This window comes from Helicoverpa zea, chromosome 28 (genome assembly GCF_022581195.2).
Source record: "Helicoverpa zea isolate HzStark_Cry1AcR chromosome 28, ilHelZeax1.1, whole genome shotgun sequence".
Lineage (NCBI taxonomy): Eukaryota > Metazoa > Arthropoda > Insecta > Lepidoptera > Noctuidae > Helicoverpa > Helicoverpa zea.
The window spans coordinates 6,241,058-6,258,953 of NC_061479.1; the positions used below are offsets into that span (position 1 = coordinate 6,241,058).

Sequence of the window (17,896 nt, forward strand, 5' to 3'; positions counted from 1 at the left end):
AGAGCCTACTTCCCGTGGCCGGATAAAACAATTGAATTTAAATTGGTTCAGTAGTTTTGGCGCGAAGGCCAATCAGACTGAATTACTTTTGCAAATATAATATTTAAGTTCCGAATTTATAATATTTTAAGTTCCCTCAAGATTTTTTCCTTCGCCTACAATCAGTCATTCGTGGCCTAGATATACCTAACTTAGTGACTTTGGTGCCTGGCCTGGCTTTTCATACTCGGAAGATTGGTGTTTTACTTGGCCACCAAGACTTCCAATGTAATAAAATCAAAATCTCCTCATTCCTATTGTGACGTATATTTTCTCTCACTATGTATATTTTTATTTTGTTCTTGTCTTATTCATTTTTCCATCTCCATTCCAGGTGAAAGTCCCCCCTCACATAGAGAACCTGGTGTTCCCTGAGACGATGAGCTCGTCTCCTCGCAGCGAGTGGTCGGTGGACGCCAAGAGTCTGCAGTGCTACTCCCTCGTCCTCACCGACGAGAGGGGTGAGAGGGCTTATGGGTCAGTAGCTAAGGGTATTATTTTAGGCCCAACTTAGTTATGTAGCGGAGTTTTTGTGAGCATACAATTTTCCATGGAATTTCTTGCCAGCTCTCCTCCATGAGACCAACTATAACAGAACCTGCAAAGGTATATTTGAATAAAAAATATTACACTTTTGACTTTGCCCAGACTCCACCTAGACTAGACGTTTTAAATAACTAATAGAATTTCATAATTCAATCATCTCGTCTTCGCCTATTTAGAAGCATGTACCTTTGAGCACTGAAAATCTTTTGATTGTTAAAAACTTCTTTGCTTCGCTTTGTTGGAGTTGTCACCAGTTAAATATCATATAGGTACATGAACGTATTACCTACCTTATTGTATGTATTAACTATTATATACCTTACCGTTCAGGTATTGTTACCAAACACATGAACTGCATTAGGACTAGATTCTAAAATATCTAGATTTCTTTTGAATTTCGATAACAGGTTTCTTGTAATTTCTATTATTAAATCGAGGATTTTTTTACTCTGCCATACTCTAAGCAGTAAAATCGTAATATTATCGTGTTATTTATTACTATCATTGTATGGTTTCAGATACTGCCGTCGAGTGCTACCAGAGGGCGCTACGACGTGTCTGCCACTCTGTTACTGCCTCATAGGCAGGTACAGAGCTCCTGGGTTTTATTATAAGGTACTTATGTTTCATTTTTATCTGGCTTAGAAACTTTCCATGAAGACACAAAAAAAAAATATTACTACTGAACTCAATAGATGAACTGTATTCATAATTACACTCCACCGTAAAAACTTATTCCTAACAAACACACACACACAAAGCTTTATATACACACGAGACCAATACGCACACAGAGACCAACACACGCACACAGACCAAAACACATACACACTCAACTTAAATAAGTATTTTTTCAGTAACAATTTCAATTCAATTGAGTCAAAGTAGTGGGTCCCAGGTGTCATTTGAACATCTTTGGCAGTTGTTATGGGAAGTCAGAAGCCAGTAAGTCTGACAACCAGTCTTACCAAGAGGTATTGGGTTGCCCGGGTAACTTGGTTGAGGTGGTCAGACAGGCAGTCGCTTTTTGTCTCAGGCACTGGTACTCAGCTGCATCCAGTTAGACTGGAAGCCGACCCCAACATGGTTGGGAAAACGCTAGCATATGATGTTCCAAGCGTGAAATAACAATTTCAGTGGAATTTTGATAAACTATATAAATATAAAACGGTCGACATTTATAACGCACCTTTTGATAGTGAAAGTTCATACATTAATTTATTATAAATCTATCAATCACTAATTGACAATAATTGTTCTTATTGTCTAGACGGACTGGCTCTATATAAATTTTGCCGATATAAATTATTTTAATTGCTTGATATAATATAATGGGTGCTGAAGGTGTGATTTCATTGTGTTAGACACTGAATGAATGGTGGAATTTCGGCTTTATAGAAAGTACTACCTGTACTATAAGTTGGGAAAATTCTCGGAGGATGAGAAAGTACTACCTGCACCGGGATAAAATATTATTACGGGGCCCAGCAGGGCCAAGGCCTGCCGAGGCTGCAGGATTGTTCGCGCGAGTTACCGCGGCCCTGATACATACGCGGCCTACGACGGAACACGACGGTTTTTAGTCAGTAAGAGTCTGACACTCCCTCACCGATGCTAACCCACAGCGGGAGGGGTCATTTGATAATTTTTGACGTCGTTAAATAAAAGATATATAACCTATTAAATCTTATTATCATCAGTAGCTTTTGTGTGAAAGAGAAACAAACATACTTCTATCCATATACACAGTACCTAAACACACATACAAACTTTCGCATTTATTATGTAAATAGGATAGATTAAATTCATTTTCACCACAGAAAACACCGAAATAACCTCACATGAAACTATTTCAGGTCCTTGAAGAAATTGAATCCCACCACGGAAGCTCAGACGTAGAAATCCACTCCCTTCTTCAACAACTCTTCGAAACCGACTTCCCGAACCCCGGCGAAGAAATTACCGTTCACTACTCTAAAAACCACGATTATGACTCCCCAAGTAATGACTATGAACCTACTGGGGATTATTGCATGCCTCTCAGTGATTATAATAATGTTTCACCGAAGAGTAAAACGTTGCCTGATATGAGGAGGGAGGATAAGAGTGTGAGTGAAGGGGTCATACCGGATTATTATGACTTGGAAAATAATAATGGGGTTAAGAATGTTACTGTTAATTTGGTACCTAGGTGAGTTATTTTTTAATGTATTTTATTTACATAGGTGTGAATAGTTTTGATTTTTAACTGACATCTATTTCTTAACATGATATTTATCATCTTTAACATACATCTTTTGCTTTAGAAAGGTGTAATATATTTATTATTTTAAATGATATAATTCTGTATGGAGATTTTCATAAGATTTTTTATAAGGCAGACAGACATGTGTTGCTGGGGAGTTTTTTGCGCCAATTCTTTTTCCCAGATAACATATAGGAAGTGGTGAAGGGTGGGCGTTTGTGGGCGCTGTCTAATGTAATTCTGACTCTTGAAAAGTGCTGTTTTTCAGTCTACTTTGACAAATCTATTTAATTTTCATATAATTGAGCTTTTACTGAGCGAGAAATTGTTGTTTCAATATTTTTTCTTCAGGCTTCACAGATTTATTTACATTTATTATATTATTTCAAGATCTAGTCCTGGATATTTATAGTGTTTATAACGTGTTCAGATTTTATTTTCCATAATTTTACCATCTTTATTTTGTAAAATTCCAGGCAAAAAATAATCAAACGTCCAATAGAACCTCGAGTGGATGAGGACAATCTATCAGTGTTACTAGACCTACTGGGCGCTGGACTGGTGATTAAAGTATTCGGTTCACTACTGCTGGAGAGGAAGGTCATCATCATCGGTGATAAACTGGGGTGAGTGTACACAAACACTATATACTAGCTAGTAGGAACCTCTGCACGAACTCGGATAAAAGGTACCCTTCAGCCTTCCTCGATATATGGGCTAAATAATACTGCAAGAATCTTTCAAATCGGCCCAGTGGTTTCTGAGATTAGAGCGTACAAACAAACTCTTCAGCTTTATAATATAAGTATAGATTAGTCGCCGGACTGGTGATTAAAGTATTCGGTTCACTACTGCTGGAGAGGAAGGTCATCATTATCGGTGATAAACTGGGCTGAGTAGATGTAGAACATAATATTACATGCATTAATGTCATGCAGTACTAGACTGATGTGGTGCCAGATTGGTGATTAACAAAAGTTTGACTCCCTTTTTCTCGAGAGGTCATTATATACTAGCTTCTGCTGGCGGTTTCACCCGCATTCCTTAGGAACCTTTGCACGAACTCGGATAAAAAGCAGCGTATAGGCTTCCGTTTTTGGAGGCTGTAATTTTGTTCCGTTCTTGTAATTTTGACTTTCGAAAGTGTCCTTTTTTCAGCCTTGTTTCTGCTTCGATATACTCCGGAGAGTGGAGTGGAGAAATGACGCACGACGACTGTGGTGTTATTTAGTTTAAATCGTTGGTACAAAAACTTATCTATACTAATATTATAAAGCTGAAGAGTTTGTTTGAACGCGCTAATCTCAGGAACTTCTGGTCCGATTTGAAAAATTCTTTCAGTATTAGATAGTCCATTTATCGAGGAAGGCTATAGGCTACTTTTTATCCCGGTACGGGAAGTAGTTCCCACGGGATGCGGGTGAAACCGCTGGCAGACGCTAGTTTACAATAAAAACAAAATGTGAATGTAATTGTAACGTGACTACGTGAAGTCTTGCTGTGGCGTGGTCTCTGTTCGTGCGCGCGAGTGTCGCTCGGCACAGGCCGAGGCTCGCGCGCTGGCGTCGGTCGCCCCTCTCCGCCGCTCGCTGCTGTGGCGTGGTCTCTGTTCGTGCGCGCGAGTGTCGCTCGGCACAGGCCGAGGCTCGCGCGCTGGCGTCGGTCGCCCCTCTCCGCCGCTCGCTGCTGTGGCGTGGTCTCTGTTCGTGCGCGCGAGTGTCGCTCGGCACAGGCCGAGGCTCGCGCGCTGGCGTCGGTCGCCCCTCTCCGCCGCTCGCTGCTGTGGCGTGGTCTCTGTTCGTGCGCGCGAGTGTCGCTCGGCACAGGCCGAGGCTCGCGCGCTGGCGTCGGTCGCCCCTCTCCGCCGCTCGCTGCTGTGGCGTGGTCTCTGTTCGTGCGCGCGAGTGTCGCTCGGCACAGGCCGAGGCTCGCGCGCTGGCGTCGGTCGCCCCTCTCCGCCGCTCGCTGCTGTGGCGTGGTCTCTGTTCGTGCGCGCGAGTGTCGCTCGGCACAGGCCGAGGCTCGCGCGCTGGCGTCGGTCGCCCCTCTCCGCCGCTCGCTGCTGTGGCGTGGTCTCTGTTCGTGCGCGCGAGTGTCGCTCGGCACAGGCCGAGGCTCGCGCGCTGGCGTCGGTCGCCCCTCTCCGCCGCTCGCTGCTGTGGCGTGGTCTCTGTTCGTGCGCGCGAGTGTCGCTCGGCACAGGCCGAGGCTCGCGCGCTGGCGTCGGTCGCCCCTCTCCGCCGCTCGCTGCTGTGGCGTGGTCTCTGTTCGTGCGCGCGAGTGTCGCTCGGCACAGGCCGAGGCTCGCGCGCTGGCGTCGGTCGCCCCTCTCCGCCGCTCGCTGCTGTGGCGTGGTCTCTGTTCGTGCGCGCGAGTGTCGCTCGGCACAGGCCGAGGCTCGCGCGCTGGCGTCGGTCGCCCCTCTCCGCCGCTCGCTGCTGTGGCGTGGTCTCTGTTCGTGCGCGCGAGTGTCGCTCGGCACAGGCCGAGGCTCGCGCGCTGGCGTCGGTCGCCCCTCTCCGCCGCTCGCTGCTGTGGCGTGGTCTCTGTTCGTGCGCGCGAGTGTCGCTCGGCACAGGCCGAGGCTCGCGCGCTGGCGTCGGTCGCCCCTCTCCGCCGCTCGCTGCTGTGGCGTGGTCTCTGTTCGTGCGCGCGAGTGTCGCTCGGCACAGGCCGAGGCTCGCGCGCTGGCGTCGGTCGCCCCTCTCCGCCGCTCGCTGCTGTGGCGTGGTCTCTGTTCGTGCGCGCGAGTGTCGCTCGGCACAGGCCGAGGCTCGCGCGCTGGCGTCGGTCGCCCCTCTCCGCCGCTCGCTGCTGTGGCGTGGTCTCTGTTCGTGCGCGCGAGTGTCGCTCGGCACAGGCCGAGGCTCGCGCGCTGGCGTCGGTCGCCCCTCTCCGCCGCTCGCTGCTGTGGCGTGGTCTCTGTTCGTGCGCGCGAGTGTCGCTCGGCACAGGCCGAGGCTCGCGCGCTGGCGTCGGTCGCCCCTCTCCGCCGCTCGCTGCTGTGGCGTGGTCTCTGTTCGTGCGCGCGAGTGTCGCTCGGCACAGGCCGAGGCTCGCGCGCTGGCGTCGGTCGCCCCTCTCCGCCGCTCGCTGCTGTGGCGTGGTCTCTGTTCGTGCGCGCGAGTGTCGCTCGGCACAGGCCGAGGCTCGCGCGCTGGCGTCGGTCGCCCCTCTCCGCCGCTCGCTGCTGTGGCGTGGTCTCTGTTCGTGCGCGCGAGTGTCGCTCGGCACAGGCCGAGGCTCGCGCGCTGGCGTCGGTCGCCCCTCTCCGCCGCTCGCTGCTGTGGCGTGGTCTCTGTTCGTGCGCGCGAGTGTCGCTCGGCACAGGCCGAGGCTCGCGCGCTGGCGTCGGTCGCCCCTCTCCGCCGCTCGCTGCTGTGGCGTGGTCTCTGTTCGTGCGCGCGAGTGTCGCTCGGCACAGGCCGAGGCTCGCGCGCTGGCGTCGGTCGCCCCTCTCCGCCGCTCGCTGCTGTGGCGTGGTCTCTGTTCGTGCGCGCGAGTGTCGCTCGGCACAGGCCGAGGCTCGCGCGCTGGCGTCGGTCGCCCCTCTCCGCCGCTCGCTGCTGTGGCGTGGTCTCTGTTCGTGCGCGCGAGTGTCGCTCGGCACAGGCCGAGGCTCGCGCGCTGGCGTCGGTCGCCCCTCTCCGCCGCTCGCTGCTGTGGCGTGGTCTCTGTTCGTGCGCGCGAGTGTCGCTCGGCACAGGCCGAGGCTCGCGCGCTGGCGTCGGTCGCCCCTCTCCGCCGCTCGCTGCTGTGGCGTGGTCTCTGTTCGTGCGCGCGAGTGTCGCTCGGCACAGGCCGAGGCTCGCGCGCTGGCGTCGGTCGCCCCTCTCCGCCGCTCGCTGCTGTGGCGTGGTCTCTGTTCGTGCGCGCGAGTGTCGCTCGGCACAGGCCGAGGCTCGCGCGCTGGCGTCGGTCGCCCCTCTCCGCCGCTCGCTGCTGTGGCGTGGTCTCTGTTCGTGCGCGCGAGTGTCGCTCGGCACAGGCCGAGGCTCGCGCGCTGGCGTCGGTCGCCCCTCTCCGCCGCTCGCTGCTGTGGCGTGGTCTCTGTTCGTGCGCGCGAGTGTCGCTCGGCACAGGCCGAGGCTCGCGCGCTGGCGTCGGTCGCCCCTCTCCGCCGCTCGCTGCTGTGGCGTGGTCTCTGTTCGTGCGCGCGAGTGTCGCTCGGCACAGGCCGAGGCTCGCGCGCTGGCGTCGGTCGCCCCTCTCCGCCGCTCGCTGCTGTGGCGTGGTCTCTGTTCGTGCGCGCGAGTGTCGCTCGGCACAGGCCGAGGCTCGCGCGCTGGCGTCGGTCGCCCCTCTCCGCCGCTCGCTGCTGTGGCGTGGTCTCTGTTCGTGCGCGCGAGTGTCGCTCGGCACAGGCCGAGGCTCGCGCGCTGGCGTCGGTCGCCCCTCTCCGCCGCTCGCTGCTGTGGCGTGGTCTCTGTTCGTGCGCGCGAGTGTCGCTCGGCACAGGCCGAGGCTCGCGCGCTGGCGTCGGTCGCCCCTCTCCGCCGCTCGCTGCTGTGGCGTGGTCTCTGTTCGTGCGCGCGAGTGTCGCTCGGCACAGGCCGAGGCTCGCGCGCTGGCGTCGGTCGCCCCTCTCCGCCGCTCGCTGCTGTGGCGTGGTCTCTGTTCGTGCGCGCGAGTGTCGCTCGGCACAGGCCGAGGCTCGCGCGCTGGCGTCGGTCGCCCCTCTCCGCCGCTCGCTGCTGTGGCGTGGTCTCTGTTCGTGCGCGCGAGTGTCGCTCGGCACAGGCCGAGGCTCGCGCGCTGGCGTCGGTCGCCCCTCTCCGCCGCTCGCTGCTGTGGCGTGGTCTCTGTTCGTGCGCGCGAGTGTCGCTCGGCACAGGCCGAGGCTCGCGCGCTGGCGTCGGTCGCCCCTCTCCGCCGCTCGCTGCTGTGGCGTGGTCTCTGTTCGTGCGCGCGAGTGTCGCTCGGCACAGGCCGAGGCTCGCGCGCTGGCGTCGGTCGCCCCTCTCCGCCGCTCGCTGCTGTGGCGTGGTCTCTGTTCGTGCGCGCGAGTGTCGCTCGGCACAGGCCGAGGCTCGCGCGCTGGCGTCGGTCGCCCCTCTCCGCCGCTCGCTGCTGTGGCGTGGTCTCTGTTCGTGCGCGCGAGTGTCGCTCGGCACAGGCCGAGGCTCGCGCGCTGGCGTCGGTCGCCCCTCTCCGCCGCTCGCTGCTGTGGCGTGGTCTCTGTTCGTGCGCGCGAGTGTCGCTCGGCACAGGCCGAGGCTCGCGCGCTGGCGTCGGTCGCCCCTCTCCGCCGCTCGCTGCTGTGGCGTGGTCTCTGTTCGTGCGCGCGAGTGTCGCTCGGCACAGGCCGAGGCTCGCGCGCTGGCGTCGGTCGCCCCTCTCCGCCGCTCGCTGCTGTGGCGTGGTCTCTGTTCGTGCGCGCGAGTGTCGCTCGGCACAGGCCGAGGCTCGCGCGCTGGCGTCGGTCGCCCCTCTCCGCCGCTCGCTGCTGTGGCGTGGTCTCTGTTCGTGCGCGCGAGTGTCGCTCGGCACAGGCCGAGGCTCGCGCGCTGGCGTCGGTCGCCCCTCTCCGCCGCTCGCTGCTGTGGCGTGGTCTCTGTTCGTGCGCGCGAGTGTCGCTCGGCACAGGCCGAGGCTCGCGCGCTGGCGTCGGTCGCCCCTCTCCGCCGCTCGCTGCTGTGGCGTGGTCTCTGTTCGTGCGCGCGAGTGTCGCTCGGCACAGGCCGAGGCTCGCGCGCTGGCGTCGGTCGCCCCTCTCCGCCGCTCGCTGCTGTGGCGTGGTCTCTGTTCGTGCGCGCGAGTGTCGCTCGGCACAGGCCGAGGCTCGCGCGCTGGCGTCGGTCGCCCCTCTCCGCCGCTCGCTGCTGTGGCGTGGTCTCTGTTCGTGCGCGCGAGTGTCGCTCGGCACAGGCCGAGGCTCGCGCGCTGGCGTCGGTCGCCCCTCTCCGCCGCTCGCTGCTGTGGCGTGGTCTCTGTTCGTGCGCGCGAGTGTCGCTCGGCACAGGCCGAGGCTCGCGCGCTGGCGTCGGTCGCCCCTCTCCGCCGCTCGCTGCTGTGGCGTGGTCTCTGTTCGTGCGCGCGAGTGTCGCTCGGCACAGGCCGAGGCTCGCGCGCTGGCGTCGGTCGCCCCTCTCCGCCGCTCGCTGCTGTGGCGTGGTCTCTGTTCGTGCGCGCGAGTGTCGCTCGGCACAGGCCGAGGCTCGCGCGCTGGCGTCGGTCGCCCCTCTCCGCCGCTCGCTGCTGTGGCGTGGTCTCTGTTCGTGCGCGCGAGTGTCGCTCGGCACAGGCCGAGGCTCGCGCGCTGGCGTCGGTCGCCCCTCTCCGCCGCTCGCTGCTGTGGCGTGGTCTCTGTTCGTGCGCGCGAGTGTCGCTCGGCACAGGCCGAGGCTCGCGCGCTGGCGTCGGTCGCCCCTCTCCGCCGCTCGCTGCTGTGGCGTGGTCTCTGTTCGTGCGCGCGAGTGTCGCTCGGCACAGGCCGAGGCTCGCGCGCTGGCGTCGGTCGCCCCTCTCCGCCGCTCGCTGCTGTGGCGTGGTCTCTGTTCGTGCGCGCGAGTGTCGCTCGGCACAGGCCGAGGCTCGCGCGCTGGCGTCGGTCGCCCCTCTCCGCCGCTCGCTGCTGTGGCGTGGTCTCTGTTCGTGCGCGCGAGTGTCGCTCGGCACAGGCCGAGGCTCGCGCGCTGGCGTCGGTCGCCCCTCTCCGCCGCTCGCTGCTGTGGCGTGGTCTCTGTTCGTGCGCGCGAGTGTCGCTCGGCACAGGCCGAGGCTCGCGCGCTGGCGTCGGTCGCCCCTCTCCGCCGCTCGCTGCTGTGGCGTGGTCTCTGTTCGTGCGCGCGAGTGTCGCTCGGCACAGGCCGAGGCTCGCGCGCTGGCGTCGGTCGCCCCTCTCCGCCGCTCGCTGCTGTGGCGTGGTCTCTGTTCGTGCGCGCGAGTGTCGCTCGGCACAGGCCGAGGCTCGCGCGCTGGCGTCGGTCGCCCCTCTCCGCCGCTCGCTGCTGTGGCGTGGTCTCTGTTCGTGCGCGCGAGTGTCGCTCGGCACAGGCCGAGGCTCGCGCGCTGGCGTCGGTCGCCCCTCTCCGCCGCTCGCTGCTGTGGCGTGGTCTCTGTTCGTGCGCGCGAGTGTCGCTCGGCACAGGCCGAGGCTCGCGCGCTGGCGTCGGTCGCCCCTCTCCGCCGCTCGCTGCTGTGGCGTGGTCTCTGTTCGTGCGCGCGAGTGTCGCTCGGCACAGGCCGAGGCTCGCGCGCTGGCGTCGGTCGCCCCTCTCCGCCGCTCGCTGCTGTGGCGTGGTCTCTGTTCGCGCGCGAGTGTCGCTCGGCAGAGGCCACTCTCCGCCGCTCGGAGCTGATGCGGTCACGTTGGCCGCCCCGGGTCCGTTGTCACGTCGAAGCCGGAACAGTTGCGCAACTTCTTCCCGGCAAAACACATAGGAAGTGGTGAAGGGCAGACCGTTTTGGGAGCTGTCTTTCGTAAATTTTTGACATTCAAAAAGTGCCGTTTTGCAGTCAAAGAATTTTGAATTTGAACTAGACTTAGTGGGCCCCGGGTTGGATCATGTATTGTAGAAAAATCATCTTTAATTTTCATGTATGTCTTTTACAGATCAGTATCATCATGCGTAGAAGCTCTCCAAAGTTCTTTGTACCCCTTCGTGTGGCAACAACCTCTCATCTCCATGATACCACGAGAGATACAACGAGAAGTACTAGACGCCCCGCTACCCATCCTCGCGGGCATGCTGCACCCGCCCCACGAGCCGCCACACCAGCCCAGAGGGGAGGAAGAGGTTAGTATTACTGACTGCAGATCCAGCTGCCGAAGCCCAGGTTGTACGTTGGATGGGTGACCTTCATCATTTTATGCCTATACAAGGTGTTGATTTGCATTTGTGCCATACGTCAGGAGGAGGACATAACATACGTAAATAATCGATTGTAATTACAGTAGACGGGAAATTTAGCTATATACGCACGGCTTTTTTTGTCATTGTAATGTCGTAGCATTTCAGAAGTAATCCAATTTTATGAATGAAATTAATGAATAATCGTTGCGTATGCTTTGTGTTTGGGTTTGTGTGAGGGCGCAGCACGGTTTTAAGGCCAGTAACACACGCGCCAAGTTTAAATACGGCTAGATAACATTGACGGATTTCCGAAAAAAAATTAAAATCAAAAATTTTCCTGCCGATTTTTTTGTTGATTTGGGTTGAGAATCATTAGTATAATTACGTCCTTGACTATGGCACGGATGCAAATCAACAGCTTGTATATCCTTCTACCAACATCTTTGTGAGTCAGAAATAGTCTTTCAGATTAAGTATTGGCTGACAAGATCGACGATGGTTCTCATCTATGTCATTGTCATGACGAGTTCCTCCGTGTTTCGGAAGGCACGTTAAGTTGGTGGCTCCCGGCTGTTATTTGAACATCTTTGGCAATCGTTACTGGTAGTCAGAAGCCAGCAATTTTGACAGCCAGTCTTACCTAGGAGTATCGGGTTGACGAGTTCAAAAACGCAGTCGCTCCTTGTGGCACACTGGTACTCAGCTACATACAGTTATACTGGAAGCCGACCCCAACACAGTTGGGAAAAGGCAAATTTATTATTTAATTATGTAAAAAGGCTACCCAAATTACTTCATTAGTTTATAACGTTTAATAACACATTACTTTCATCTTTCCAGGGCATGCTAATAGACCTGACCCACCCCTCAAAGGTCCTCTTCTACCAAGGAGACGAGTCCACAATACTCCCCACTTCCTGCTACAAAACCCTGAAGAATGCTCTTCAAATGGAAACCAGCAAGAACAAAGACAGGTCTGAAGACACGAAGACCAGGAATGTGATGATCTCTGAAGCTTTTCTGAGGTTCTTTGTCGATATTCTGGGGGACTTCTGGAAGTTTTTCACCGTGGGGGAAGTGAAGGATGGGGAATTGGGAAAGGGGGGTGTGCTTTTTGATGTGAGTACATATTTTTTTATTTAATTTGTTACCTAGTATATTATAGATGTACTAGTTGTTCCATGGGGTTACATCTGCGTCCAGTAGCCGTTTCTTTCCGCACATGGCTAAAAATTCTACAAATAATATAATTATACAATATTAACCTATTGGCCTTACTACAAAAACTTTAACCCCTGTTTTACACTTGTCTAAAAAAATTTTGGCTGCAAAATGAACCATATGTCAACGTCATAATTTAACATTTTTTTAGACAAGTCTTAAACTGACGTTTAAAAGTTTTTGTGGTAAGACGGTATATGTTATATAAGCTACATTATTGCAAAGTCTCATTTAAAAAAAGTTTAATCAAAGCGTAAAAGTGGAACAAATATGCATACTTTCGGGTTGATATCTAATATTAGTAGGATTATAAAAAAATACATAAATTGTAAAAACCTCCTTGAATTTTGCAATAGCAAAAATTATTTAGATTAAAATAGCAATTATTATTTAGTTTGTAAATTCTGTAAATAAATTAAATAACTTCTACTAAGTGCCATCTCTAAACGGTTGCAATTAATACACATTTTTTAATATTATTTTCCAATAATTCATCCAATTTTTTCTCAATTACAGAAAGAAGCCTTCATCAAAAACGCGTCATCAAAACAGAACCAATACTTCCTCGAATGGTTTACAGAAACAGCAATGTTCACACATTTCATACAAAACATGGCCGCCAGCTATCACCATCACCAATCACCGGAAACGCCACAATCACCACCGGAACTGGTCGACACACCTCTACCCAACTTCTACGAATTATTCGAAGAAAGGGTACGTAGTAGAAGTAAGACTGCTAACCGAAATGTCGATAGCTCTAAAAATAATTATAAAAATGCTGTTAATAAGAAGGTTAGGTATTTAAAGAGTAAGTTGAGGGATCTTGTTGCGTAAATTGGAATGGTTTTGGTTGAAAATGACGTTTGGTCGTCGACTGGTAATGACGTTTGATCCTTATTGACGTTTGGTCTCTGACTGGTAATGACGTTTGGTCTCTGACTCGTGATGACGTTTGACGTTAATTTGGTTTTTGGGGTTAGAGTTGATTGATGACGGTGGTGAGATTTTAAGAACACAAATATAGAAAGTAGAATTCATTAAATCGATGGATAATGTTTTCATGACAACACTAATTAAAAATAAAGCATTTAAAGTGGATTCTACTGTTCAATTGTTAATTGATTCTTAATTTTGATCCACTTTGAACCAATTTATTAAGTTCAAACCGTCATTGACTGACTAGCGTCACATTGACGGAAAAGGAACGTCAGATTAGTGTGAACCAGACATCGTCGTCATTTGGCCAGATTTTGACGTCAAAATTAAGACTGGTCGAGTATAGTTTTACGTCAATGTGACGTCAAAATGACGTTCAGGAGTTGAAAGTCTAAAATAGCATGAGATATAATTAGTTATGGAGTTGCTTCGGTATTTGTTACTCGAAATCAAAACTAAATAACTATGTAATTATGAGTGTGACTGACAAGAGGCGACGTAACAAGATCTCTCTTTTAGTGTTATTGTTAATAAAACAATAATTTAATGTTGCAAAATGTTCATTTATAGATGCACTTAATGTTATTCAGGGAAACGTGTATTGTAAGTGTAACTTTTAACACGTAAGCCATCTCATAATGTTTGGTTAAACAGTGGATTTCTATAACGTATCTATCCATTATCTTATTATTGGTGCATTTATGTTCAATTTTAGAAATGCATTTCTGGTAGTATGTCATCTATCCGTTAATAACAGTGGCTTTTACATTCATTTGTTTAGCTAACTCTAACAAGAGCCTTGAATCCCAAAAGTGGGAGTTAGCATTTTATAGACTGAGCGTCCCAGACCTTACATATTACACCCGTTGTATGCCGGTGCGCAGATATACACAAGACACAATTGATTTTCTATTGTTCTATAATCAGCGGCATACAAGCGGTTAGATCCAGTCAAAAATTATGAAGAAACCAGCTAAATTCAGAATTGCAAAGTTATTTGGTGAAGGCCCATTTTCACCGACAACCTAAACGTCAGTTTTACTTAAAATAACTGTATGAAAATGTAACTTCATAGAAGACAGTTTTTTTTTTAAGAAAACTGACGTTTATGTTGTCGGTGAACTAGAACCAAAATAATACATATTAAAAAATACCATAGAAACATAAAAAAAATGTCTATGAGTGATATTGAAAAAAAAAAACGAATTCACTATTTATTATTTCATTAAGTTACTATGTTTCTGTTAATGTTAAAACCCAGTGTTTTAGGTTATTTTAATTCCCCACCCTATACAAAAATACAGTCATATTATAGTTGTATGAAAGTTTTTTACAATCTCAGTGATATATTTTCATCTATACTAATATAATGAAGAAGAAATACATGTGTTTGTACCCGTAGTATTATATACTAGCCGTTTTCCCTCGGTTTCGACCGCGTCCCGTGGGAACTACTGCCCGTACCGGGATAAAATATAGCCTATGTTACTCGAGAAGAGAGTGGCTTTCCAACAGTGAAAGAATTTGTGCTAATCAGTAGTTTCGAAGCCTTTAGGGTACAAACGAAAAATGTTTTCTTTTTATCATATTAGTTAGCGTTGTTTTCCTCCTACGACTATAATATGATTATATTTTATAATAATCTTAATATTAAGTAGTTACTATGTAATCTCATATTATTTAAGTTAAAAAAAAAACTGTAAATATTACTTAACTTAAATTGTATACGAAAAGGCTATGTATATACCTGCATTATAAATAGTTTTAAATAACTAATTATTATGATATGAGAATGTAAAAGTTTTGTGATATTTCGGCTGAACTGATTTAAGTGAAATTTGAAAAGGATATATACGTTTATAGTCGCGGCAATCGCAGCTTAATTTTAATTTAAATTACCTAAAAAGCTTATAGTTAAATCTGGTATAGTTCTCGTCAAAGTTTTGGACGTTAAATGTATGAAAAAGTGTCATGAATTTAGTTGCAAAACGCCATTGAGTTTTGCGAGAGCTATAAAAACATGAAAAAATAGATACACAAAGTAAAAAAATACTTAGAAAGCTTTTTGAAAAAAAAAATATCACTCTTTTAAAATCTCTAAAAGATCTTAACTCTATATCAAAATACATAACATTCTATAGGATAAAACCCAGTTAATAATTTTGTAAATAAACTTATAAATAAGTTATTGTCGTTATTTTAGATTTTGTTTTAGTAAAAATAAACAAAAAATCTTACATAGTTTGTATTATTACATGCACTTCATTTTTTTAATAAAAAATAATCTCGTGTATGCCCATTAAAATAACTGAATTTGTGTATTTTCAATAAAAAAAATCTTAGATTTCAGAAACTAGAGAAGTTACTCGTAGTATAGTCATCATTCAGACAGTATAAGTTATTTTGAACCTATTGTCTACTAATATAGGCTTTATAATTAAATAAAAACTCCAAACTAATCTATTTATTTCAATTCATTTTACATTTTGAAATCAAGTCTCTCTTTTTCCACACTGCCTGTGTATCATATACACTGAAAATTTCCTAAAATATTAGAACCAAAGTTGGCAAAGTCGTCCTGTTTCAATTGAAAAAATCGGGGCGTCACGGGTCTGAATAAGTCACCGGGATCGGAATAGGTCGCCAAGTTAATAAATAGGGCGCTGGGAAGTGAATATGGGGACAGGCTATGACCAGGTTGCCGGAATGTGAACCAGTCACTGACATTATTGTAGAACACTACTTAAACTTTGTGATTTTACTTGTCTGTAATTCGCAATGAAATAAATATCTCATTAGAAATTATATGCGTTATAATATAAATAAAAAAACCATGTGTTGTCATTACATTCCTTTAAACTATTGTATTGAAGTCTAAATTATTTTTATTCTCGACTGTTTTTTTAATACTTTGTAAATAGGTTTTTTTATTGCTAAGAAATCAGACCAGTGGTTTATTATAACTTTTCCTACTGTAATAGTAAGCTAGCCATTTTTTCTCAAAACTAATATCTAAAATAAAAAGTTTTATTTTATCAAGTAAATAGATGGATAATTATCTAAAACTATTTTCTATACAGTAAAACAATATATTACTCATTTTTGAATTCTTAGAATCTTTACATTCTTAATTCTGGTTTTAATGTCTAAACTTTTGAGTCTATTCATCACAAATATTTTGCCATTTATTTGTGTGTAAAAAAAAATCCAAAAATTTACTAAACCACTTAGTTAAAATATAGTTTGAACAATAACAGCCTTACTACAAAAACTTAAACATCTGTTGAACACTTGTCTAAAAAAAAGTGTGGCTGCAAAACAGACCTAATTTCAACGTCATTTTTTTGACAAAGGTTCATTTTTTTAGGTAAAGATTTAAAGTAAATGTTTCAAAATGTATGCTAAAAAATAGGAAAAAATATTGTAACACATAGTCATAACCTCAGACGGTAAAATTATTTGATATGTGTTTTATGTTCTCAGTTCATGTGATTTTAACTTTTTTTTACTTTTAAAAACCCTGGAAATGACATCAAGCAATGAAGTATGATAATAATCATAGTTTTTTTAAGTTAAAATGTGCCTTGATATCGTTATTTAAGCGTGTATTTGTTTTTTTTTTATTATTATTTAAAATATAACTTTGTTATTTTTAGCAATAAACTGTATAATACTGATTTTATTTGGTATTTTTATTTTATACACCCTACTTTATATTTATTCTGTGAACGAAAACAGTAGAAATTGTGAGGCAGGTGAACACTGTTCTTCAAGAAAGTACAATAGATTCGCATAAAATAAATAGAAAACGCCACCTATTGGGGAGTAGCCGGACTATTAAGAAAGAACGTCAAACTTCCCTGTCAATAGTTGCTTGAATAATATCAATAGATGACAGTGTGTGGCCAAATATGAAAGCGCCATCTATTGTGGAGTAGCAGAACTACTTAGAAAGAACTTTAAATTACATTGTGTCCTTGTTTTATACGTTACCGATAGATGGCAGCGTACGGCTTAAATAAACTGCTGTTACCCTTTTCTTAACTATTTATGAAAAAAGTGATTCTACCCTGTAACAGAATAATTTAGGAGTAGTCGGTTCATGTCAATTTTTTTTATCTGTATGCATGCATACTACCCACTATTATAATTCAGTTACACGAGAAATCGACTATAAAATACTTATAATAGTGCTGAAAACCTGCTGAAACAAACAAAGGATAGAGAGTAGACCTCACAACTAGGCTATATTGTGTTACTTTAACTGTGTAACTTTTAAAAATACCTACGGATTTATCTAGGCGGTTTCTTGATAAGAAATTTTCAAATTTTATTTCGCAATCCTTCGAGGAATTCTCCTGTCATCCTCGTTTGCGGTTTTCAAAAGTCCAATTTGGACAGAAAAAATGGGCCAAAACGTAGACCCTACCTAACTTAGCAACAAAATTAATTACTATACATAAAACCCAATATTCTATTGCCAACAGGAAATTATGAAATACACTCGGAACCGACCGAGATTAAGCCTCAAAATGTCGTAAAAATCAACGACATTGAAAAAAATTCCGATTAACAAATATTCACAATACTATTGCGAAATTAGGTTATAGGAAAATTATTTTGTCCAAAAATCCTTTTTCAATCTAAATTATTTGACACAAATATTGAACGATCTGAATATATACATTTAAGACCTTAACACACTGCAAACTTTTAGTCGGCCGATAGTTTATTTGGGCTCTTATATCGGTATGAAGATGAATGGTAGTACGCACATTACAAAGATCAGGTCATCATCATCATCATCATCTCAGCCATAGGACGTCCACTGCTGAACATAGGCCTCCCCCTTTGATCTCCACAGATACCTGTTCAGGTATTTAGCCGATATCAGACCGACTGAGAACTTTGATTGGAATCAAGATTTTCTTGAAAAAAAAAGTCGGCCGACTGTTTAGTCTGCAGTGTGTGTATACTCTTATTCTTCACGTTAATTTCAATTTTCATAATGAATAAAATTATTAACAGCTACCTAAGAATTTGTTGTCTCATTTTGTCAAATAAATCTATTTTGTTAATTCTTCATTTACATAAATTAGGTATGCTAAAA

The 17,896-nt window shown here is 47.8% G+C and overlaps 1 protein-coding gene across 1 annotated transcript in view; it reads left to right on the forward strand.

The window, feature by feature from the left end:
* LOC124643707 (DENN domain-containing protein 2B-like) overlaps positions 1 to 16,468 on the forward strand; it is an 81,394-nt gene extending 64,926 nt beyond the window's left edge. Inside the window, exons 5-11 of the mRNA XM_047182748.1 lie at positions 374 to 516; positions 1,104 to 1,200; positions 2,442 to 2,776; positions 3,307 to 3,456; positions 10,386 to 10,569; positions 11,467 to 11,745; positions 12,364 to 16,468. Of these exons, the coding sequence (XP_047038704.1) occupies positions 374 to 516; positions 1,104 to 1,200; positions 2,442 to 2,776; positions 3,307 to 3,456; positions 10,386 to 10,569; positions 11,467 to 11,745; positions 12,364 to 12,684 (1,509 nt within the window). The 3' untranslated portion in view covers positions 12,685 to 16,468. The remainder of the gene's footprint in view (positions 1 to 373; positions 517 to 1,103; positions 1,201 to 2,441; positions 2,777 to 3,306; positions 3,457 to 10,385; positions 10,570 to 11,466; positions 11,746 to 12,363) is intronic.
* The last annotated feature ends 1,428 nt before the right edge of the window (positions 16,469 to 17,896 follow it).